At 43.1% G+C, this 26,449-nt stretch overlaps 1 protein-coding gene across 1 annotated transcript in view; it reads left to right on the plus strand.

Annotated features, from left to right (window-relative positions):
- Positions 1–26,449, plus strand: part of LOC121545975 (phosphatidylinositol 3,4,5-trisphosphate-dependent Rac exchanger 1 protein-like) — a 132,787-nt gene that overhangs the window by 50,398 nt on the left and 55,940 nt on the right. The window contains exons 6-11 of the mRNA XM_041856932.2: positions 8,614–8,775; positions 15,373–15,506; positions 16,887–17,002; positions 18,872–19,021; positions 21,989–22,136; positions 25,623–25,723. Coding sequence (XP_041712866.1) covers positions 8,614–8,775; positions 15,373–15,506; positions 16,887–17,002; positions 18,872–19,021; positions 21,989–22,136; positions 25,623–25,723 — 811 coding nt within the window. The remainder of the gene's footprint in view (positions 1–8,613; positions 8,776–15,372; positions 15,507–16,886; positions 17,003–18,871; positions 19,022–21,988; positions 22,137–25,622; positions 25,724–26,449) is intronic.

The following is a 26,449-nucleotide window of genomic DNA, read 5'->3' on the forward strand; positions in this document are numbered from 1 at the left end:
TTGACGTGTACCTATGATGAAAATTACAGGCCTCTCATCTTTTTAAGTGGGAGAACTTGCACAATTGGTGGCTGACTAAATACTTTTTTCCCCCACTGTAAATGCCAAGCCATTGTCAGACGTCAGTGGAACAACTAATACAGCATATGGCTGCTATTCAGCAGATTGTTGCTCTCCAACATAACCGGCGGCACCAGCTGCGCAGTCGGTTGGTGTATATAAATGTGCATATTCTCAACAACCTGAGCCTGTTGCAGACTCACAATGATGGGGCATAAATACAGGAGAGGAGATACTCAGACTGCTCGACCTTGTGTCCCGCTCAATCACCCAACCAACCCCCTGCAACTTTGCGCTGAGTGCTTTTACGCAGCAGGGAGTTTTCTCCAGGTCCTTGGGGATGGACACGTCCTCAGAATAAAAAAATTTAAAACCAAAATGTGTGCATTAGAGGGTTAGTTACGGTATATATTGGTGGGCTAAAAGGAAACTGAGACAGATATGTATTGTATTATTATATTTATTCGGAAGGGACAATGCAAAACAAAAACAAGTCTCCGAGCACTGAGAAAACATGTCGCTCCAGCTTTAGCTAATAGCTCATTTCCATCTGTAGTCCCTAAAACATCTAGACATAGGTGAACATCTAGACATGGAAACATTATATACAAAACAGAAAAATATAAATATATCATACAGTAAAAAAACTGAGTTCAGGACATAACACAGAAGTCAAAACATTGTGGTGCAGTGTGCTAAATCATTGTGGAGGAAATAAGACAACCAGGATTCAAATCTTGAAATCAATCAACATTATATGATGAGAATACTTTCGCAAGCCACTGTAGGCATGGAAGCTTGTGGTGATCAGTTGCATGATATTGAGCCTATTCACAATTATATAGACTACATGTTAAATTGCTTAAGGTTGTGGAAGTGGCGGTCTCACTGACCTATGCCAATTTGACTGGGCACATGTCCCACTACAATGACTGTCAATCATCAAATAATTGGAATGAGAAAAAAAAAATCTATAAATAACATTTTTGTTTATTCGATTACATAACACACTACATGGCCAAAAGTATGTGGACACGTGCTTGTTTAACATCTCATTCCAAAATCATGTTCATTAATATGGCGTTGGTCCCCCCTTTGCTGCTGGAACAGCCCCACTCTTCTGGGAAGGCTTTCCACTAGATGTTGGAACATTGCTGCGGGGACTTGCTTCCATTCAGCCACGAGCATTAGTGAGGTCGGGCAATGATGTTGGGCGATTAGGCCTGACTCGCAGTCAGCGTTCCAATTCATCCCAAAGGTGTTCGATGGGGTTGAGGTCAGGGCTCTGTGCAGGTCAGTCAAGTTCTTCCACACCGATCTCGACAAACCATTTCCGTATGGATCTCGCTTTGTGCCCGGGGGCATTCTCATGCTGAAACAGGAAAGGGTCTTCCCCAAACTGTTGCCACAAAGTTGGAAGAACAGAATCGTCTAGAATGTCATTGTATGCTGTAGCATTAAGATTTCCCTTCACTGGAACTAAGTGGCCTAGCCCGAACCATGAAAACCAACCCCAGACCATTATTCCTCCTCCACCAAACTTTACAGTTGGCACTATGCATTCGGGCAGGTAGCGTTCTCCTGGCATGCGCCAAACCCAGATTTGTCCGTCGGACTGCCAGATGGTGAAGCGTGATTCATCACTCCAGAGAACGCGTTTCCACTGCTCCAGAGTCCAATGGCGGCGAGCTTTACACCACTCCAGCCGACGCTTGGCATTGCACATGGTGATCTTAGGCTTGTGTGCGGCTGCTCGGCCATGGAAACCCATTTCATGAAGCTCCCGACGAACAGTTCTTGTACTGACGTTGCTTCCAGAGGCAGTTTGGAACTCGGTAGTGAGTGTTGCAACCGAAGACAGACACATTTTATGCGCTACGTGCTTCAGCACTCGGCGGTTCCGTTCTGTGAGCTTGTGTGGCCTACCACATCGCGGCTGAGCCGTTGTTGCTCCTAGACGTTTCCACTTCACAATAACAGTACTTACAGTTGACCAGGGCAGCTCTATCAGGGCAGAAATTTGATGAACTGACTTGTTGGAAAGGTCACTGAGCTCTTCAGTACTGGCCATTCTACTGTCAATGTTTCACTATGGAGATTGCATGGCTGTGTGCTCAATTTTGAACACCTGTCAGCAAAGGGTGTGGCTGAAACGGCTGAATCCACTAATTTGAAGGGATGTCCACATACTTTTGTATGTAAGATAAAAAACATGAACGACCCGTTTATCATTTTCTGTGTTGTCAGGAAGCCACAACTATTACTGTATTTTCCGCATTATAAGGCGCACCGGAGTATAAACCGCAGCAGCTAAATTGAATGATATTGAATGATGTGTACATATATAAGCCGCAGGTGTTTTAATGTTTAATTACCATATGTAAGGATTCGTGCACAGAGGGGATTGTCGGGAAAGAGACAAACTGTCTCGCTCTCGTAATGTCTGTCTGTCTTGCTCTCGTTCTGTCTCTCGTTCTGTCTCTCGTACCACTCTCGGTTCCACTTTTACTTTTGCGCGCTACCTGTCTCACTCTTTTCCGGCCTCCAGCTTTTCCTGCTGGAGCCCGCCGCTTAAAGGTGGAGGGCGCGGACCGGTCATAGAGCCCATAGAGTTAAAGTTGGTGGACTGTAACCTGTAAAATCCATATATTTAGGAGGTCTTCTAGTGGCCGTTAGCTGTAAAAATCCATAGATTAGCCGCACCGTTATATAAGCCGCAGGGTCGAAAAATGGGAAAAAAAGTGCGGCTTATAGTCCGGAAATTATGGTAATTAGCCAAAACATATGGCTAATGGGTTGAACCAGAACCGATAATTAAAACACAACATTTGAATAATGAAATCATTATTCAATTTCTCGTTATTTAATATTTCCTTTAGACAATAAAAATATAACTTTGTGTTGTTTGATTTCAGATTCAAATCAAATAAGAGGAACCACCATTTACTCATTTTGTATCTTGTCATCTAATAGGAAATATTAAATGGCCAAATAGTACACGGACCAAGAGCCACTCCTATCTAAAAAAAACTGGAGGCCTCTTACACTTCAATGTTGTGATGCAAATATTCTAGCGAAATGCATAGCCCTCAGAATTAAAAAGGTTTTACCGGGTATTGTTCATCCGGATCAGACAGGATATTTACAGTGGGGAAAAAAGTATTTAGTCAGCCACCAATTGTGCAAGTTCTCCCACTTAAAAATATGAGAGAGGCCTGTAATTTTCATCATAGGTACACGTCAACTATGACAGACAAAATGAGAAAAAAATATCCAGAAAATCACATTGTAGGATTTTTAATGAATTTATTTGCAAATTATGGTGGAAAATAAGTATTTGGTCAATAACAAAAGTTTTTCAATACTTTGTTATATACCCTTTGTTGGCAATGACACAGGTCAAACGTTTTCTGTAAGTCTTCACAAGGTTTTCACACACTGTTGCTGGTATTTTGGCCCATTCCTCCATGCAGATCTCCTCTAGAGCAGTGATGTTTTGGGGCTGTCGCTGGGCAACACAGACTTTCAACTCCCTCCAAAGATTTTCTATGGGGTTGAGATCTGGAGACTGGCTAGGCCACTCCAGACACTCCTTCGTTGCCCGGGTGGTGTGTTTGGGATCATTGTCATGCTGAAAGACCCAGCCACGTTTCATCTTCAATGCCCTTGCTGATGGAAGGAGGTTTTCACTCAAAATCTCACGATACATGGCCCCATTCATTCTTTCCTTTACACGGATCAGTCGTCCTGGTCCCTTTGCAGAAAAACAGCCCCAAAGCATGATGTTTCCACCCCCATGCTTCACAGTAGGTATGGTGTTCTTTGGATGCAACTCAGCATTCTTTGTCCTCCAAACACGACGAGTTGAGTTTTGACCAAAAAGTTCTATTTTGGTTTCATCTGACCATATGACATTCTCCCAATCCTCTTCTGGATCATCCAAATGCACTCTAGCAAACTTCAAACGGGCCTGGACATGTACTGGCTTAAGCAGGGGGACACGTCTGGCACTGCAGGATTTGAGTTCCTGGCGGCGTAGTGTGTTACTGATGGTAGGCTTTGTTACTTTGGTCCCAGCTCTCTGCAGGTCATTCACTAGGTCCCCCCGTGTGGTACTGGGATTTTTGCTCACCGTTCTTGTGATCATTTTGACCCCCACGGGGTGAGATCTTGCGTGGAGCCCCAGATCGAGGGAGATTATCAGTGGTCTTGTATGTCTTCCATTTCCTAATAATTGCTCCCACAGTTGATTTCTTCAAACCAAGCTGCTTACCTATTGCAGATTCAGTCTTCCCAGACTGGTGCAGGTCTACAATTTTGTTTCTGGTGTCCTTTGACAGCTCTTTGGTCTTGGCCATAGTGGAGTTTGGGAGTGTGACTGTTTGAGGTTGTGGACAGGTGTCTTTTATACTGATAACAAGTTCAAACAGGTGTCATTAATACAGGTAACGAGTGGAGGACAGAGGAGCCTCTTAAAGAAGAAGTTACAGGTCTGTGAGAGCCAGAAATCTTGCTTGTTTGTAGGTGACCAAATACTTATTTTCCACCATAATTTGCAAATAAATTCATAAAAAATCCTACAATGTGATTTTCTGGATTTTCTTTCCTCAATTTGTCTGTCATAGTTGACATGTACCTATGATGAAAATTACAGGCCTCTCTCATTTTTTTAAGTGGGAGAACTTGCACAATTGGTGGCTGACTAAATACTTTTTTTCCCCACTGTACATGGAGATGATATACGACAACTCTTAGAAATAATCTAAGAAGGTGTCCATGTATGCCGATGACTCAAGTTTTATATTAAGTCCGCAAGCTAGATCCCTGCAACATCTAATTAAAGATCTAAGTAACTTTTTTGGCCTCTCAGGTCTAAAACCTAATTATGATAAGTGTACCATATTACGTATTGGATCTTTAAAAAACAGCTTTTACATTACCCTGCAGTTTACCTATAAAAAGTAGACATGCTTGGTATTCATATCACAAAATATATAAATAAACTCTCCACAATGAATTTCAATAGAAAACTAGTAAAAATAGACAAGATCCTGCAACAGGTAAATACCTGTCTATTTATGGAAAAATTACACTGATTAACTCCTTAGTCATATCTCAGTTTACTCACTTACTTATGGCGCTGCCTACTCTTGATGATTCGTTTTTTAAATAATCTGAGCAAAATTGTTTTCGCTTTATCTGGGAAGCTAAACCAGACAAAATAAAGCATGCCTATCTATGTAATGAATATGAACTTAGTGGGTTGTGATTATTAAATATAAAAGCACACAGTTTTACTTGAACCCAAAATGGTTCTCAAGTAGATTACTAAGAAAAGCTCATCCACTGTTTAAAAATTGCCTTTTTGCCTTTGTGCCGATTGCCATGTCTAATTTTTGATTAATTGAAAATGAAACCTTCTTCAAAGTATCTCTCTTTTTCAAACAAGCATTGCAGAGCTGGTTACAATTTCAATTTCATCCCCCAGAAAAGAGAACAAATATGATGGTTGAACTCAATTATACTAGTTGGTAAAATACCAGTATTTATGGACAATATGTTTGATAAGTGTATTTTGTTTTTAAATTATATTGTAATTTGGAATGGTAGAGTTATGTCTTTCATGGAGTTATCGCAATTGTATGGAAAGGTCTCGTCAATCCAAGATTACAACCAATTGATTACAGCATTACCCCAAAAATGGGGGAGGCGGGGCAGCGGGAGGAGGTAGGGAACTGGTCTGTCTGCCCAATATATAAAGTATCCAAACTGGTGGAGGAACAAAAATTGCAGAAATAGGAAAGTATACCAGTTTCATTTGTGGACCAGGATGTTGACTGCTGTGCCATATAGATTGCAAAATAGCTGGGAAGAGATTTGTGATGTACCGATTCCATGGCACAGGGTGTATGAGTTGATATATAAAACGACGCAAGGTTAAAGACTTCATGCTTTTCAGCGAAAATTATTGTGCAGAATGCCACCAACAACATTTTGAATATTTGGGGCATACAATCATCGTAGCTCTGCAGATTTTGCTGTGAGGATACAGAATCAATAGACCATTTGTTCTGGTATTGCCCTCAGGTAGCCTGTTTCTGGTCTCAGATTCAGGAATGGCTGAAAAAGCATAACATTAATCTAAAATTGACCCTAGAAATAGCATTGTTGGGAGATCTGGAGAGACCTGGTCAGTCAATTACTAATATACTAATACTCTTAGAGAGTTGAAGATAAATACTTTTACTATGTGGATTCTATTTGATTAGATAAAAATGGTATGTTAAACATCACAGCATAGTTGAAAGATACAGTGGGGGAAAAAAGTATTTAGTCAGCCACCAATTGTGCAAGTTCTCCCACTTAAAAAGATGAGAGAGGCCTGTAATTTTCATCATAGGTACACGTCAACTATGACAGACAAATTGAGAGAAAAAAAATCCAGAAAATCACATCGTAGGATTTTTTATGAATTTATTTGCAAATCATGGTGGAAAATATGTATTTGGTCACCTACAAACAAGCAAGATTTCTGGCTCTCACAGACCTGTAACTTCTTCTTTAAGAGGCTCCTCTGTCCTCCACTCGTTACCTGTATTAATGGCACCTGTTTGAACTTGTTATCAGTATAAAAGACACCTGTCCACAACCTCAAACAGTCACACTCCAAACTCCACAATGGCCAAGACCAAAGAGCTGTCAAAGGACACCAGAAACAAAATTGTAGACCTGCACCAGGCTGGGAAGACTGAATCTGCAATAGGTAAGCAGCTTGGTTTGAAGAAATCAACTGTGGGAGCAATTATTAGGAAATGGAAGACATACAAGACCACTGATAATCTCCCTCGATCTGGGGCTCCACGCAAGATCTCACCCCGTGGGGTCAAAATGATCACAAGAACGGTGAGCAAAAATCCCAGAACCACACGGGGGGACCTAGTGAATGATCTGCAGAGAGCTGGGACCAAAGTAACAAAGCCTACCATCAGTAACACACTACGCCGCCAGGGACTCAAATCCTGCAGTACAAGACGTGTCCCCCTGCTTAAGCCAGTATATGTCCAGGCCCGTCTGAAGTGCATTTGGATGATCCAGAAGAGGATTGGGAGAATGTCATATGGTCAGATGAAACCAAAATAGAACTTTTTGGTCAAAACTCAACTCGTCGTGTTTGGAGGACAAAGAATGCTGAGTTGCATCCAAAGAACACCATACCTACTGTGAAGCATGGGGGTGGAAACATCATGCTTTGGGGCTGTTTTTCTGCAAAGGGACCAGGACGACTGATCCGTGTAAAGGAAAGAATGAATGGGGCCATGTATCGTGAGATTTTGAGTGAAAACCTCCTTCCATCAGCAAGGGCATTGAAGATGAAACGTGGCTGGGTCTTTCAGCATGACAATGATCCCAAACACACCGCCCGGGCAACGAAGGAGTGGCTTCGTAAGAAGCATTTCAAGGTCCTGGAGTGGCCTAGCCAGTCTCCAGATCTCAACCCCATAGAAAATCTTTGGAGGGAGTTGAAAGTCCGTGTTGCCCAGCGACAGCCCCAAAACATCACTGCTCTAGAGGAGATCTGCATGGAGGAATGGGCCAAAATACCAGAAACAGTGTGTGAAAACCTTGTGAAGACTTACAGAAAACGTTTGACCTGTGTCATTGCCAACAAAGGGTATATAACAAAGTATTGAGAAACTTTTGTTTTTGACCAAATACTTATTTTCCACCATCATTTGCCAATAAATTCATAAAAAATCCTACAATGTGATTTTCTGGATTTTCTTTTCTCATTTTGTCTGTCATAGTTGACGTGTACCTTTGATGAAAATTACAGGCCTCTCTCATCTTTTTAAGTTGGAGAACTTGCACAATTGGTGGCTGACTAAATACTTTTTTTCCCCACTGTATATGGCGAGAAAAAATCTGAAGTGGGGGGGGGCTGGAGAGCTCTCGTGGAAACAGTGGTGGATCTTGGATGGTTGGTGGCCTGGCAGTTGGGAGCTTGGGCCGTTGGCCGATAGGTCGCTGGTTCGGGTCCCCGATTTGACTTGGTGGGAGATCTGGCGACGTGCCCTTAGGCTGGGCGCTTGACCCTGGTTGTTCCTGTGGGTCGCTCTGGATGGGTGTCTGCTAGATGACTGAATGTAATGTAAATGTTGAGCGGCTTCACTGCAGGTAGATTGTATGTTTTATTTTCACACAAAAGAAAATATCCCAAAAAACCAGCCACTCCTAATTAGGATCTCAATTTTCCACCCCACGTCCAACTTCTCCCTTTTCCAACTTCTACATTCAACCTCCACACTCCATCCTCCAACATTTCCCCAAAACGCTGTCGTGACTTCATCCCATAATCTTACCTGACCTTTGCACCCTCACATCCACCATCGACCCTTATTGATGAGATGATTCCTAATAATGAGCATGGTGCTTATCATCCAACGCACCAGGGCTGTTCTCTGAAACATTTTCAATGACTGTTTATGTACTACAGTACTACTGAAGACATTCTGACTCTTTGGCTTTATCCCCTACTCTCTCTCCCCTCACTAGGAGCTGCTGAAGCGGACGCCCAAGAAGCACGTGGATTACCCTGCGGTGGAGGAGGCCCTGCAGGCCATGAAGGCAGTGTGCTCCAACATCAATGAGACCAAGAGGCAGATGGAGAAACTGGAGGCCCTGGAGCAGCTGCAGTCGCACATCGAGGGCTGGGAGGTGAGGGATTCTATTCTATTTTAGACCATGGGGCTAGGATGCACCCTATAGGTCACCATTGATGGAGGGAGAGGAGAGAGGTAGAGCGGAGGGGGATGGGAGTGAGGGCAGAGGAGTGCTCGAAGGTGAGAAAAGGGGGGGGAGAAGTGTACGATAAAGCTGAGGGGAGATAGAAGGGTGGGAGGTGAGAGGGACATGAAGGCAGAAGGAGGGGTGTGCTAGAAAGGTGAGAGAAAGGGGGACAAATTAGAAGGAGGAGAGAGAGAGGGGTGGGAGGTGAGGAGAAAGATTGAGAGGTGTGAGATGAAGATGGATGAGAGTCAGATGAAGATGGATGAGAGTCAGATGAAGATGGATGAGAGAGAGAAAAGGGCAAGGTTCTCCTTTATATAGAAATGGGACATGTGACCGGAAAGGGATGGAAAAGGGAAGCTCTGAGTTTGGAGATTTGTCAATGGATTGCCCCACTCTCTCTCTAGCTCTCTCTCTATCTCTATCTCTCACACACACATTCTGTACACACATACTGTACACGCACACACACTGTCCACCTCCTTGACCCCATCTCCACAGCTGTGGCGAAAAAACTTTAGCCAGTTTTCGAGAGTCCACTGAACCCTGAGCACATTTCATTTTCTGTGACGGTAAAACGCTCCTCCAGCCTCCCAAATCCAAATCACCAGCGTGCACAGGGCATGGACAGGGCTTGGGAGAGGAGCTGGGTGCCCAGTGCGTTTTTCACACCTCCCTCACCCTCCACAACAGAGCCCTTGTCTCCTGACTCCCCTCGGGCCCCCGAGAGGACAATCCACCCTCTCAGGAGCCAAGGGAAGGCCAATGGGGCACCCTGCCCAATATCACGATGTTATTGCGGTCCCTTCCACAGATCAATGTGTTGTGTTGATATAGGAATGTGATCGTCGTTTTTTTCTCTCCAATATCTCTAATTCAATTCTACCCACTGACGTGGGGGCAGTTGGACATCTGTGTTTGGAATTGGTTCTCTCATATCACTTTGCATTGACCCCTAGAAGTCAAAACATGTCTTAGGATGAACGAATAATGGGACATAGAGCCTCCGTCTACTCTCTTCCGTATCACAGTCCATCCTCATGAAAGGCACTGCCCTCCCTTGCTCCCTTTAAGCACTCCATCTTTAGCCCATTAGTCCTACTTTCTCCACTCCTCCACGCTCCAGTTTAATTACCTCTCCACTCCTAATGGGAATGTAGGAGTGCAGAATCAAGGCCCAGGCACATTACCGTTGCACTGATAGACAGACAGCTCCCTCCCGCCCTCCTTCCCCCAATCCTCCATCCATTCCTCCATCCCTCCATCCCCCACCTGCCTTTCTGCACAGTTAAACATGGAATTGGATTGATCGGGCGAAACGTTATCTGTCTGCTAGGCCGGTTGGAATCCATCTGACCTGAAATGGCACCCTTTTCTCTTTATAGTGCACTATTCCCTATATCTGGGGTACTCAAGTACTATTTGAGAAGGTCTGGTCACACACATTTCCTAGGTGGCAACGGTCCAGATGGATAATGTAATTTATCAACGTAGTAACAAACCCCCACCTCACAACCCATGTGACCCCAAACTGTTCACACACCTCTTGTTGGTGGAGAGAACATTTTGCAGTTTTAAACCTAATTTCCCACAATTCTACACATTTTGCATGGGGCAGAGATATAATTATTTTCTGTTTTAAAGCTAATTTCCTGCAGTTCTACGCATTCTTCCATGTCTTATGTGTGTTTATATGATACCAGGGGTCAAAGCCCGACAAAGGAAAAGAAAGTGGGGCCTGCGGTCTGTATTGACCCTGTTCTGGGTCCAGATCCGGTCCGCCAGTTGAGTATGGGGGCCCTATATAGTGCACTACTTTCGACCAGGGCCCTTAGGGTGCCATTTCGGACGTACCCCCTTACATTATTAACGTCACAGCTAAAGTCACATAGGTCAACCTTTTGAAAATCCCTTTAGCTTTCTTGTTTACATTTTGTGGTAGTGTATAACCCTAAAATACTGCCTTAAATATGTCACATCTAATGACTAAATAGTGATTAATTGAGCTAAAGTTCAAACACGTTGTCAAAAAGGTTAATTGGCCACACACTGAGTCATATTAATTTGGTTTGACATGACTCCTTGTTGGTCCGTTTTCAGCTGTTCGACTTCGACATTGAAAGGCCACCAAGCTCTTGTTCCCTGTGAGAAAGTGAGACTGTGGTTTATGTTTTCCATAAGAAGGGACCACTGTAGAATGATCACACACATTTGTTGGTACGTGTGAAAAGGTTAAGTGCAAAAAAGAACAGTGTTTTTTGCACTTAACCTTTTCACACGTACCAACAAATGTGTGTGGTCATTCTACAGTGGTCCCTGCAGCGTACGCTCAATCCGGTGTGATTAGAACGATTATTTAGAATGTTGAGTTTCGAGTAACGCAACAGTCAGCATTTGAGCTAGCCACACTGTTTTCTTCACAGAAACATTTGGCGAACACAGTCCTTACAAAGTTATGTCCTGAATGTGACCAGTTGATTTTTGTAGCGACAGCATACACAATAATCCAAACCGGAAAATGTAGGCTACATTAGTCCTAGCGCTAACTGATGAAAGATTGACGTAACACAAGCCGTCATATTTAGAGAACTCTCAGCTGACAGAAACCACAATATAAATTAGCTAATAGCAATTACTATTTATAATTCATCACATCACGGGTGAGCTCACCATTGATCGAAATAATTCAGTAAAATACTTTCTAGAAAACGAAAATAATCAGACGATGGGTAGTTTGTGCGCGCCGCCGTGTTTGTTTTTCTTGTCAACCAAAGATAATAAGAGGATGAGTTTGGTCTGTTTGCAGTGTGCATGTTGAAGGGGGTGTGTCATCTACGATCATTCACGTCCCTTCATTCACTTCCGGAAGTTTACTTGAAAGATGAGTGAACCATTCCTTCACCTCATTATAACATCTCTGGTCAGACAGACGTTTATGTGACAGCCAGAATGCATTGCATAATGTCAACAAACATGGCGCCACACATAGCTGGCAAATAGCTTAGCATTAGCTCATTATAATCAGTACTACCTTCAAAAAAGTATTTTACACACATCATAGGTGTCCATTACAATCTATGCAATAATCGGAAAGCATTATTTGTCACCAGTACTTGAAGACATGTGAATAAAACTGTAAATACATTATGCTCCATATATACATACACTACCGTTCAAAAGTTTGGGGTCACTTAGAAATGTCCTTGTTTTTGTCCTTGTTTTTTGTCCATTAAAATAATCAGAAATACAGTGTAGACATTGTTAATTGTGTAAATGGCTATTGTAGCTGGAAACGGCTGATTTTTAATGGAATATCTACATAGGCGTACAGAGGCCCATTATCAGCAACCATCAGTCCTGTGTTCCAATGGCACGTTGTTTGCTAATCCAAGTTTATCATTTTAAAAGGCTAATTGATCATTAGAAAACCCTTTTGCAATTATGTTAGCACAGCTGAAAACTGTTGTGCTGATTTAAAGAAGCAATAAAACTGGCCTTCTTGAGACTAGTTTAGCAATTGTGGGTTCGATTACAGGCTCAAAATGGCCAGAAACAAAGAACTTTCTTCTGAAACTCGTCAGTCTATTCTTGTTCTGAGAAATGAAGGCTATTCCATGCGGGAAATTGCCAAGAAACTGAAGATCTCGTACAACGCTGTGTACTACTCCCTTCACAGAACAGCACAAACTGGCTAAAAACCAGAATAGAAAGAGGAGTGGGAGGCCCCGGTGCACAACTGAGCAAGAGGACGGCGGCAGGTAGCTTAGTGGGTAAGAGCGTTGTGCCAGTAACCGAAAGGTCGCTGGTTCTAATCCCCGAGCCGACTAGGTGAAAAATCTGTCGATGTGCCCTTGAGCAAGGCACTTAACCCTAATTGCTCCTGTAAGTCGCTCTGGATAAGAGCGTCTGCTAAATGACTAAAATGTAAATGTAAATGACAAATAAATTAGAGTGTCTAGTTTGAGAAACAGACGCCTCACAGGTCCTCAACTGGCAGCTTCATGAAATAGTACCCACAAAACACCAGTCTCAACGTCAACAGTGAAGAGGCGACTCTGGGATGCTGACCTTCTAGGTAGAGTTGCAAAGAAAAAGCCATATCTCAGACTGGCCAATAAAATATTAAGATGGGCAAAATAACACATACATTGAACAAAGGAAGATTGGAAAAAAGTGTTATGGACAGATAAATCCAAGTTTGAGGTGTTCGGATCACAAAGAAGAACATTTGTGAGACGCAGACCAAATGAAAAGATGCTGGAGGAGTGCTTGATGCCATCTGTCAAGCATGGTGGAGGTAATGTGATGGTCTGGGGGTGCTTTGGGGGAGATTTGTGCAGGGTAAAAGGGATCTTGAAGAAGGAAGGCTATCACTCCATTTTGCAACGCCATGCCATACCCTGTGGACAGCGCTTGATTGGAGCCAATTTCCTCCTACAACAGGACAATGACCCAAAGCACAGCTCCAAACTATGCAATAACTATTTAGGAAAGAAGCAGTCAGCTGGTATTCTGTCTATAATGGAGTGGCCAGCACAGTCACCGGATCTCAACCCTATTGAGCTGTTGTGGGAGCAGCTTGACCGTATGGTACATAAGAAGTGCCCATCAAGCCAATCCAACTTGTGGGAGGTGCTTCAGGAAGCATGGGGTGAAATCTCTTCAGATTACCTCAACCAATTTGCAACTAGAATGCCAAAGGTCTGCAAGGCTTTAATTGCTGCAAATGGAGGATTCTTTGATGAAAGCAAAGGTTGAAGGACACATTTATTATTTCTATTAAAAATCATTATTTCTAACCTTGTTAATGACCACATTTCCTATGCATTTTGCTGTATTTCCTATTCAAATTCATTTCATGTATGTTGTCATGGAAAACAAGGACATTTCTAAGTGACCCCAAACTTTTGAACGGTAGTGTACATACATACATGCATGCATACATGAGTGTGCAAAGCTGTCATCAAGGCAAAAGGTGGCTATTTGAAGAATCTCAAATATAAAATAGATTTTGATTTGTTTAACACTTTTTTGGTTACTAAGTTATTCCATATGTGTTATTTCATAGTTTTGATGTCTTCACTATTATTCTACAATGTAGAAAATAGTAAAAATAAAGAAAAACCCTTGACCGGTAGTGTACATACTGTATGCTACAGTAGAAACAACAACATGATATACAACAAATAAGGCACTTACTTATGGAATGTATTCATGTCCAAAGTTATTATTTGTAAGGAAAACAACAACTAAGGCAATGCGAGCGCCAGCCAGGAAATGTGCCAGTTTGTTCACGACTGTGCAAATGTCTGCATACTTGATCTGCGGAAACACTGGGGAAGTGCTTGGGCTCTCCTCGAAGAGAGAAGTTTGGCCGGCTCAGTAAAGCCTCAAACATAAATTGTCCACAACACTGAAATGGGCTACTTCTATGTGAATTAATGAGGAGGCGGAACACACCTCAATTCAAACTGCTGTTAGAAAATAAAACTTTATTTTAATTTGTTGAAACATAGCCTATAGATAATTAGCAGGCAGCGGGTGTTAATAGTCCTGTTGCGTAACAATCACATTTTGGAACAGTGAATGCATTCTGACATCACGTGCATAAAACAACTCACGCTGGGTGCGACCGTTAGAGATATTTGGAACTCAAGTGTGAAAAGGTTAAAGGCTGGTTTCTGGTTGCACAGCTGACTTTTGTCTTATGTTAAGGGTAATTGAAAATGTTCAGGGAAGGACTTGATTGTGTTGTGTACTCTATTGATATGTTCTGTAACATATCTGTAGCTCAATTGGTAGAGCATGGCGCTTGTAACGCCAGGGTAGTGGGTTCGATCCCCGGGACCACCCATACGTAAAAATGTATGCACACATGACTAAGTGTCGCTTTGGATAAAAGCGTCTGCTAAATGGCATATTATTATTATTAACAGTAGGAGTGAATAAGGGTGTCGGCTGTTGTTCATTCCATCCTATTGGCACAATGAAATGGAAACAAATAGTTTGAACGAATCCAATGTCATCTGATGTATGAATTTTCACAGCTGCCTTTTGTATTGTTTGATTGGGGTCTTGCACTCCTAGGGTAAATCAATTCTGTGTGAAGGGTGAAAGAGAATTGGTAATCATTTTTGAAATCATTATTGTACTTGCGTACACACACACACAATAAACAGCTGCTACTGTTTATTATCTATCCTGTTGCCTAGTCACTTTACCCCTACCTATGTGTACATATATACCTCAATTACTTCGTACCACTGCACATCGACTCGGTACAGGTACCCCGTGTATATAGCCAAGTTATCGTTACTCGTTGTGTATTTATTCCTTGTGTTATAATTTTTCTATGTTCCCCTGCATTGTTGGGAAGGTCACATAAGTAAGAATTTAACTTCTAGTCTACACCTGTTTTTTACGATGCATGTGACAAATACAATTTGATTTGATTTGAGAGATGATGACAGGCACCAGTGATTTAATTGCCACCCTCTCTTGACTGTCCTGACGGGCCACCCCCAGGGCACCAATCTGACTGACATCTGTACCGAGCTGCTTCTCCATGGCAACCTGCTCAAGATCTCCGCCGGCAACATCCAGGAGAGAGTCTTCTTCCTGTTTGACAACCTCCTGGTCTACTGCAAGAGGAAGTCCAGGTGAGATTGGGTAGGATTGGAAGGAGGGAGGAAGTCATGCACCTCAGGAAAGTGGCAGGAATGTGTTTTCATTCATTGACGAGAAGTCACCATAGAAAGAAGCCATACGGGGAAAAACAGAGTAAATCGCCAAATCCTGTTTGTGTAGTGTGTACCAAGCTCATTTTATATGCAAACAAAACAAGCCAACCTAACGCGTGCGTGCGTACTTACGCCTGTGTGTGCTTGAGCACTGTAAAGTTGTTTTTTCAAAGTTGCCAACAATAAACTGCTGGCACCCGCCCACCCGACTAGAATCACTACTCTCGACGGGTCTGACCTAGAGTATGTGGACAACTACAAATACCTAGGTGTCTGGTTAGACTGTAAACTCTCCTTCCAGACTCACATTAAGCATCTCCAATCCAAAGTTAAATCTAGAATCGGCTTCCTATTTCGCAACAAAGCCTCCTTCACTCATGCTGCCAAACATGCCCTCGTAAAACTGACTATCCTACCGATCCTTGACTTCGGCGATGTCATTTACAAAATAGCCTCCAACACTCTACTCAGCAAATTGGATGTAGTCTATCACAGTGCCATCCGTTTTGTCACCAAAGCCCCATATACTACCCACCACTGTGACCTGTACGCTCTTGTTGGCTGGATCTCACTACATATTCGTCGCCAAACCCACTGGCTCCAGGCCATCTATAAATCACTGCTAGGCAAATCCCCGCCTTATTTTAGCTCATTGGTCACCATAGCAACACCCACCCGTAGTATGCGCTCCAGCAGGTATATCTCACTGGTCATCCCCAAAGCCAACACCTCCTTTGGCCGCCATTCCTTCCAGTTCTCTGCTGCCAATGACTGGAACGAATTGCAAAAATCTCTGAAGCTGGAGACTCTTATCTCCCTCACTAACTTTAAGCATCAGTTGTCAGAGCACCTTACCGATCACTGCACCTGTACACAGCCCATCTGAAATTAGCCCACCCAACTACTTCATCCCCATATTGTTATTTATTTTGCTCATTTGCACCCCAGTATCTCTATTTGCACATAATCTCTTGCACATCTATCATTCCAGTGTTAATACTAATTGTAATTATTTTGCACTATGGCCTATTTATTGCCTTACCTCCATAACTTACTACATTTGCACACACTGTACATATATTTTCTGTTGTATTTTTGACTTTATGTTTTGTTTTACCCCATATGTAACTCTGTGTTGTTGTTTTTATCACACTGCTTTGCTTTATCTTGGCCAGGTCGCAGTTGTAAATGAGAACTTGTTCTCAACTGGCTTACCTGGTTAAATAAAGGTTAAATAAAAAAATAAAAAATTCTGAGCAGGAATTACACATTTTCACCATTTTATGTTCAATTCCGTAGGGTTACTGGGAAGAAATCCACAAAGAGGACCAAGTCCTTCAACGGCCCCCTGTACATGTTCAGAGGAAGAATCAACACAGAGGTGATGGAGGTGGAAAACGTTGAGGATGGAACAGGTTCGTGCCAGCCCCACCAGTCTTCAGTTCATATAGGAGCATCCACCCATCCCTCTATCCACGCTCTTTTCATTCATTCATTCATTCATTCATTCATTCATCCATTCATCCATTTTCTTTCTATGTATTCTTTCTTTGCTACGGTGTTAATTAGGCTTTATACCTGTTTGTTTCATGTGAATTCTTTACCCTCCCCAAGACAAGATTTTAGATTAGCTGGTAGAGTAGATTACACAAAGCTAATGAGTGTTTACAGTTTGGGTGAGGCGATTAAAATCTTGCATAGGTTTTTCACATTTGAACTGCTTACAAATGGTCAGGTGATTTTATATGAATCTGAGGTCTGCACATTGGTTCAGAGCGGATGCACCGACCTGCATTTCAAACCTTTGAACTATTGGGATGCCTGCTGTTGCAAGAACTGGCACTTACCAACTACAACACTGTTTTGTTCGTGTGGTTTATTGCACACCAGCATGTTTTTTTCAGGTCTTGTGTTCAGATATGAGTTAAAATCATTCAAATACTTTAGTTGTGCTTAATCGAGCTTGCCTGGGGCAATAGAACCGATGAAGTAGCCCCTAAAATGCTAACCCCACCGATCTTGCACTCCAGACAGGCTCAAGGAAATGTTCAAAGTATTTGAAAGATTTCAAGTACTATTTGAACCCAGGTCTGGTTGTTTTCTGTGAGGGGGTTATAGTTGTAGCCCTAGCTGCAGGGGTATGAATGCACTTCTTCTTTAATCATACCCATTTTCACTCACCACACTGGCAAGATGAAGCATGGGTTCACATGCCTCTTCTCTGTGCCCCACGGGCTGTTTGCTGCCTGTCGCTTCGTGCTTTCAGAGGAAACCACAAAGAAAAACATGTTCTCTCTCCGCATGTTTCTCAGAGAGACCGTATAACCCGATAGTGAGACCAAGGTCATGTGCCATTTTTACACTGCCAGCTTAGCTTGTGTCTGTCTAAGGTTGATCATGTGTTGATTTGTAGCATTGTAGAAGCCCAGCGAATCACCCTTGAAATAGCTGCACTTTTACACCATTCCATTGACAGTTTTAGAGTATTAAGGACAATACCGAGTGAAGATGTTTGAACAAGATTTGTGGTTTGTTCTTCAACTAAATATTACAACATTGACATGCACTGACAACTGCAGCTAGACAACATGTAAAAAAACTCATCCATATGTAAACAAAGCGAAGGCCAGTTCCTCGTTCGCTCAAGGAGACCTTTTTAGCGTGAGTGTGTATACACGGTCACACCTCTTTCATTGGATGAATGCAATAACATCATCCTCCTACATCTACTATTGTTTGATACCATTCCCCATGCACACCAAAACATGATTAGCTCTCCCTATGCCTCCCTCCCTCCAGGCCATGGGGTTTCACATCTTTTTATGTGACCTTTTAACATTACACTAATGCACCTCCATTAGCCCAGCTCATTCATTATGCATTACAGTCACCTGGAGCCAAATAGCTGATAAAATTGAGAGAGAGAGAGAGACTTTCTGTCGAGTCAGCAGAAAGATGTATTTTACTGCTCTGTTTGTTGTTTTTTTTAAATTAGCAGTACTTACAGAATGATGGATATTTCAACTCCAAGGTGTTTCAAATATAAGTGACGCTTGAGAGTGGTGTGGCCAGGCAGGCTGTATTACCCTCCAAGTTTGTTACAACTGAGTTCAGTAACACTGCATGTTTTATCGGCAAGTAAAAAAGGTAGTACAGTGTTGATATCAATGTCTATCAACAGAATTGCGGTAAAACATTTTAATAAAGGTTATTTCTAGAAAAGGACTCACGTGGGGGGTGTACTGTACCATGGTCCCTTACTTGTTTTGTTCCTCTTTTCTCAGCTGACTACCACAGCAACAACTACACGGTGACCAACGGCTGGAAGATCCACAACACGGCCAAGAACAAGTGGTTCGTCTGCATGGCCAAGAACGCAGAGGACAAGCAGAAGTGGCTCGACGCCATTTTGAGGGAACGAGAGCAGAGAGAGAGTGAGTAGAATGAAAAGAGGGATGTCACTCACACTCCTTCCCTCCCACCTCCATGGAGTGTGTGAAAGAATGCTATCATGTTTTCTGGTTGTACTGGCTGACCACCTAGACTGATACAGTATCTCAGCAATGCTATGCTATGGGTTGCTAACACAATAAGGGTTCAGATAAACAAATGGTTAGCGTTGCAAGAGGGAACAAAATAATTCCTTCTGTCTGTTGTGAGAGCTCCAATTGTAGCACGCATGCATGCAAATGAATTGGTACATCACTAGGGCTGTTGTGGTATGCTTATGGTATGTGGATTATGATACAGTATGTCTTACTACCCAGAGTCTCTCTAGCTAGCTTTTGTTTCATAAATAAAGTCTTAAGATCGTGACATGATGACCTAGAACTGTGTTGCCAAATATATGCAGAAGAACATGACCTGGAGTTAAACATTCAAAGGAAAGAGCCAGTCGCTTCATACGTTGCGAGACCCATGTTTGCTAATCAACACCCCTGAGAGAGAGCACTTTATCGAGCAGTTAATTCACAAACAAACCCAAGATGCGCAAAAAACAGACTATTCAATCCCAGCCAGAGCCCGAAAAAGAGCAATAGCAGCAGCTTGGTCAGAAACAGTAACGCACCGAGAAAGTATTGCAACACAGTTCCCATCACGGGTGTTGTCTAGACGTCTATACCGTGGTATGAAAATGAGACTCGTAACACATTTTGGATGCCATTTTTCGAACTGGTGTGGAGTGATTGCAGACTTTTGATATGAATTGGCAGCTTGGGCGCAGGTTTCCCGAACTGTGTAATTAATAGTGTGTTCAAATTGAGTCACACCCAAAACATCCAGTCACTCGAATAAAGTTCTTATCACTTTGTCCTCTCTAAAAAGAATGGCACTAAAACACCACTTCATCTGGTTAAAACATATGCTATTTGCTATAGTGTTTGACTAAAAACATGTATTTTGAGGAAGATGGGTTATTTGTTGTTGTTAAGTGTCATTGTAAGCACACTTACTCCTCTTGTTTAATGACTTTCCCTAAACATTTTTGCTTACTTCCATCTTTTGACTTCAAAATGTAAAAGTGTCTTCTTGTGGACTAAGGACACCTGTTCAGCACTGGCCACCTGTCTTTATGTTTGTGCGCATTGGGGGGGGTGCCAATAAAGCTTTAAAGGCTTTTACAGGATTCTGTGGCTGTAGGCATGCCCGGTGACACCTGATAGCATTGGAGGCAGAAATCACAACAGCTTACCCCCAAGCTGTACGTGTATGGCAATGACTCAACTTAAACAGCCGTGGGTTTTGAACACATAACCACACCTGGTTCTAGCTGTGTACAACAAAGCTTGAATATTTCAAATGTAGCAAATGAGCCTTCCGCATGGACTTGAGTGAGCGGTCACAGCAGAAGTCATGGTATCAGCACTTGATCCTGTGGCTAAAGTCGAGAAGTGGAACTTTCCAGAGTACAAAGGGCCATGCTGGGTATTGGGTTACGTTAGGCGGAAATTGACCTGAGGCTAATAAATGCCAGATCAGTCACAGTGCAGCCAACCCTACCCCCCAACCTTAACCCCAACCCCCCTCCCTGAACCCCCGGCCTAGCCCACATCTGGAAGGTTTGACCATGGCCATTGCATCCCTTTCATCCCTGTTTCACTATTGATACCTGACCCATTGTTGCATTCCAATTTCCCCCAGCACACCTCTTTAAAATGGCACTGACTTCAGTTGGACGTTTTGGTTGTGGCCCCTTTAAATACTCCCAAGACAGAGCCGTTGTTTTTGCCCTGCCAGCTGGATGGGTCTGGGATCATCTTATCAGAGCTTTTGTGGTGGTTGAGGGAAAATGAGTGGGCTAGCATGTTAGCCGGTTAGCTTGTGCCTGTGAGGGTGGGAAGAGGTGGCCTCTCGTCAGGCTCTGACAGCTGGGGCAGCATCCCAGGGTTGAGGCCCCCTGCACCAAGACCAGAACCCTGTCTGTCCAATGGCACTCTTTGTTTGAGTCCACTCCAGCTACTGTCAAGTGTAATCCAACCACACCTCCGTCAGCGGCACCCAGCTCTGGCACACCCGCAAATTGAGTTGGAATTGTCAGAGTCCCATGGTTTAGCAGGACAGAGAGGCTGACAGTGGAGTTTAGCCAGTCAGAGAGCCTGATGATGGATCTCCAAAGTTCAGAGAGCCCAACGGATAGTTTTATCTACAGTATATGGTTTTGAAGCTCTATGACATGGTCAACCTTCAAAGGGCTCAACATCAACTGTTGTTTTGAATTGTCTCTGCACATTTTTCATAATTTAACATATTTCTCACTCAGTTGTGTTGCAGCTTGCTAAACATAACTGCTGCTCTACACCGAATATATAAAAACTCAGTGGCGTCACAGTACATTAGCAGGCGAGCGTCAATACAGTACATTGTTCTAGACCTGGACAGATTAACATCTGGATTTCCATCCGAAGGAGGTGGCAGATTTGAGCCGCCATGCTCTGTTCTTCTCCTATCCCTGTACCGTGTCGGATACCCCAACGAGGCCCACAGGCAGGGGCATTGCATCTTCTGACAGCCCAGTGACAGCCTCTCCCCCCTGGGGGCTGAAACGCGTAGACGTCAGAGGGCTGACTGGAGGAAATGGTGGTGTCCTTCAGGGTTCGGTGTTGGGCCCTCTCTTGTTTTTTTTTTGGCAATGTGAGACAAAAGCTGCTGTGACTGCTGCAGCCCCCCCGTGCCAGTCATGGGAATCAGCATGGCTTGTTATGCAGTGAGAGGAGTGATGTAGTCTTTCTCTCATTCACTCTCTCACCACACTGTCTCTGAAAACAAATATCACTGTTGGGTTAGACAACTATTAATAGCAGTTTCTAACACCTTAGGCTTTCGATAATAACAAGTCTCATGAACTTCATATGCAAAATGTTTGGTGTCTGACCCCTTGAGTTTTTCTCTGTTGGTAACAGGTCTGAAGCTGGGGATGGAGCGGGATGCCTACGTTATGATCGCCAAGAAAGGCGAGAAGCTCTACCACATGATGATGACCAAGAGCCGCCACCTGATCAAGGACCGGCGCCGAAAGCTGACTATCGTGCCCAAGTGCTTCATGGGAAAGTGAGTTCTTTCCCACCGAATAGTTAACTGATGAGTGAGGTGTCTGGGAGTTGTTTTCCTCCCTGTGTTGGCAGCCAATCACTTTGTTGTCGGAGGCAACGATTCCCAACGTATACAGAAAGAGCTTCATTAGAGAAGAGACCTTCCCTTTAACTACAAGAGCATAATTTGGAAGACCCTCCCCTCAAGGTGTCTCTGTGAATTAGCATGAACACACACGCCACAGGAATCATACATTTACCCTGCTTTCACAGTGATATGCACAAGCACGCACACCCAAACACACATACATTGCATGAACACACACATACATATATTTTGGCATTAACCCACACACCCACAGAAATTACACATTTCGCCTGCTTTCGCAGAAATGCTCATGAACACACACACACATACACATTTGGCATGAACACACACAGGAAGCACACATTTAGCGTGCTTTCTCAGCAATGCTCACTCACACATACACATTCACACAGCGAGCCACTGGACTGAGCAGCGCTCTCCTTTTTTCTTTCCCCCCAGTCTTTCAATGCCATGAATTAACAATGAGGGCTGGTTTGCCTTCAGTAATGCATTTTCCATTATGCCCCACAGCTCCATAACACAGCGAGATTCCTTTCGGGGGAAGGGAAAAAAGGGGCAACACGGTGTTGATCACTAGGCATTCATTATGGAGTCAGTCAGCATCCAAACCAGGATTTCATTAGTTTGTCAGTTGTCATTATGTCTTATAAGAGTGTGAATTTGAACCCAAAATTAATCTGATACAGAATCCTACACTACAATCAGTGCCCTCCCAATTCCTACTGATAAGAGAACTCATAATGACAACAATTTTTTTTCCAACATCCTATTTGGGCAGTTGGTCGTATTTGGTTCTTCTTTTAGCCTTCCTCTTTCTCAGCCCATTTCCTAATGCAGGTTTCTTTGCTCACATTGGTGCTTGTATTGCATCTTGGGTATGGCAATGCACCAGGACTGTATTCATTGGCACGAAATGGAAGAAAACCGGCCCAAACAGGGAGGGATTATTCTTATTTTATTGTCCAATAAGAAACGCTTGTTTTAGTTTTGTTACAAAACATTTTTCTATGTTTTGCTATTTTGTGCACTAATGAATACGACCCAGGTCTTGTGTATGCTGGATGTGCAAACTGATGTGGTTTTCACAAGATTAATTCATTTGACAGATTAGTATCTTGCACAATAGAACCAACATTTGCAATATCAAGTCAACATAAGTGCTCTATTTCACAAGCGAGTGACCTACTTGACATTTTTACCTCCAGTCCCTTGTTCAAGATGAAGCAAGCCTCATGTTGACTCTGATACAGTATATCCAATAGCTAACTTAGATGACATCATTGTAGCATGCTGTAGCAAAGGAATGTTTGAAGCTTAGGCTTGCTAGCAGAATGTCCGATACACACACATATGCATGCACGCACACATACACACACACGCACGCACACATACACACACACTGAGATAATCCCTTAACTTTATTGTCCACCCTCTCTCTGCTCATCAGCTTGTTTTGCCACACACATACACACACACACAGCCTCACTGTTCCCATCCTTAGCAGTGATTTACTCCTCTGTGTGACTGCTCCAGCGCCCAAATTAACCAGCGCTATTACGTAACAACCCCCCTGTCCTCCACCCCACCAGATCCACGTGAGTCCTGTGTCAATTAGCAGCATGTTGCTTTGAGAGCGCCACACATACACACACAAACACGCACACACACTTGCACAGATAGACACAGACTTGTGAGAGGTGCAGTACAGAGACCTGGCTGACAATCACTTCACACACACACACACATATCACAGAGCTAAAAGAGCAGCAGCAGTTGGTAGGTTGTGATTTACTCTTTTGATGATGGTAAAATATGCCCATTGTAAATCAGCCGGACAGGCAAGCTCAGGTGTGAGCAGATGGCTCAAGGTGTCTCTGTGATTTAGCATGAACACACACGCTACAGGAATCCCACGTTTACCCTGCTTTCATGGTGATACGCACAAGTACACACACCCAAACACACACTCACACTTTGGCATGAACACACATGCGGGGATCACGCTTTTAGTCTGCATCCGCAGCAGGGTAACGCACGCACACAAACATACAAACATTGCATGAACACGTACATGCATACATACATTGCATGAACACACACATACATATATTTTGGCATTAACGCACACACAGAAATTACACATTTATCCTGCTTTGGCATGAATGCTCATGAACACACACACACACACATTCAAATTTGGCATGAACACACATGCAGAGGAATCATACATTTACCCTGCTTTCTCAGCAATGCTCGCTCACACATGCACTCGCTCACATTCACGGTTCGTCGTTCAATGGGAAATTGAGTTTGCTCAGTGGCATGGAACATTGAGAAGAGGGAAATTTAATTTCATCTGCTTCAAATATCTGGTTTGCTCAGTGTCTCGAGGGAGAATACACTGAGGAGAGAAAATGCTGTATTTAAGTATGAGGAGGCATATATATGAATGGTGCCACAAAAGCCATGAATTCAGATTGGCACTTTTTGGAGTGAGTGAAAAAAGAAAGCGAGAAAGAGGGTGTTTAAGGCTGGTGGGAGGGAGGACAACGGGAGCAAGGGAGAAGGGGCAGAGGGATAGAAAGGGGTAGGAGATGTGGAAGAGGGGATAAAGAAGGGAAGGGGGAGAGAGAAGGCACAAGTACCGTACCTTTTGGAGCGCTTACCTGTTACAAAGGGGTTTAAAAGGTGTGTGTGCCATATACAATACAGGTGACTGCATACAGTCTAAATTGAATAGCACTAATATCCAGCATCAGGAGTGTCAGTGCCGGGCTGGAACAAAAGCCTGCACAACCTTTGCCTCACCCAGAACAGTAGTTTCCCCTCTCATTTTGAACTAGCCTTGCCTAAAGCTGTATCTGTATTATATACTGTAAGCTGTACTGTATTATATACCATATTCTATACCAGTGGTTCCCAACAAGGGGTACTAGGACCCCTGGGGGTACTTGGCCTATCCACAGGGGGTACTTGAAAAGACTGAAATGCACATGAGAAGGTACTTAAGGGGTACTCTGGGCAGAGCAAAATCAATCAGTCTGGACCCCAGGAAGACTAGCTGTCATCATGGCATCAGCAAATGGGGATCCCAATAATGAATAATTAAATAATTTATTGGGATCCCCATTTGCTGATGCCATGATGACAGCTAGTCTTCCTGGGGTCCAGCCTGACTGTATCCCATAATATTGGATCTGTGTGGCTCAGGGTTCGATTCCTGCTGGGGCCACATCACACAAAAAATGTATGGACTCACTTTGGATTAAAGCATCTTCTAAATGGCATTTGGTCTATTGTCTTTTAAACTCTTAGAACATTGTTTTGTATTTTCTTCTGTGCAAATAAATATGGTCTACATTATTATACTAAAGTGTTGTGTCCTTGTCCCCACAGTGAGTTTGTGTCGTGGCTGATAGAGAGTGGAGAGATCAGCAAGCCAGATGAGGGGGTCAACCTGGGTCAAGCTCTGCTGGAGAACGGAATCATCCACCATGGTGAGAGAACCGCCTCTGTCCTTCATACCATTCTGTCATTCTTTCGGGCTTTTCCCACCTCTCACTTTTTTCTCTCTCCCTCTATGGTTCTCTTTTTCTCCCTCGTTCTCTCTCTCTCTCTCTCTCTCTGTCTCTCTCTTGCTCTCTCTCTCATTCTATATATGTTTCTCTCTATTTCTCCCAATCTTTTTTCTCTTCCTTCTCTCTTTCCATATGCCTTATTATTTGCACTTCATGGGTGTATTTGTTAGCGTTATATTTTCAGTCTCACACTTTCCACGTTCTCTTTCACTGTCTTATATTATTCACACTCTGTTTTACTCATTTCTGTTATTCTCCTCAGTGTTTACTCCTTTCTTACTGTCTCTATCCAATGAGAAAAAATAAGATTCATTTTTCATAAATAGTTACAAAACCATTTCCCAAGGTTTCCACCAGCAGACTTAGTAACTTAGTCACAGGTTTGCAGGTTTACCGATCTAAATTATGCATTGAAAACGGAACGCACAGACACACACACTTAAATCATGTATTTGGCGCTGACAGTGAATCACTTCCTGCCTGCCTGCGTCTAACGCAATAACAGATCTGAGCTATGAATATACCTATTTTGGTCATTGGTAGCTCAATTTGTGTGTCGAGTCTCAGCATCTCATACACCAATTTCCCTGTGTTTTCCCCTTTGGACTTTTCATTTATGAAAATGTTGTCAATGGGTCTCCCCTT

Source organism: Coregonus clupeaformis, chromosome 30, assembly GCF_020615455.1.
Source record: "Coregonus clupeaformis isolate EN_2021a chromosome 30, ASM2061545v1, whole genome shotgun sequence".
Classification (NCBI taxonomy): domain Eukaryota; kingdom Metazoa; phylum Chordata; class Actinopteri; order Salmoniformes; family Salmonidae; genus Coregonus; species Coregonus clupeaformis.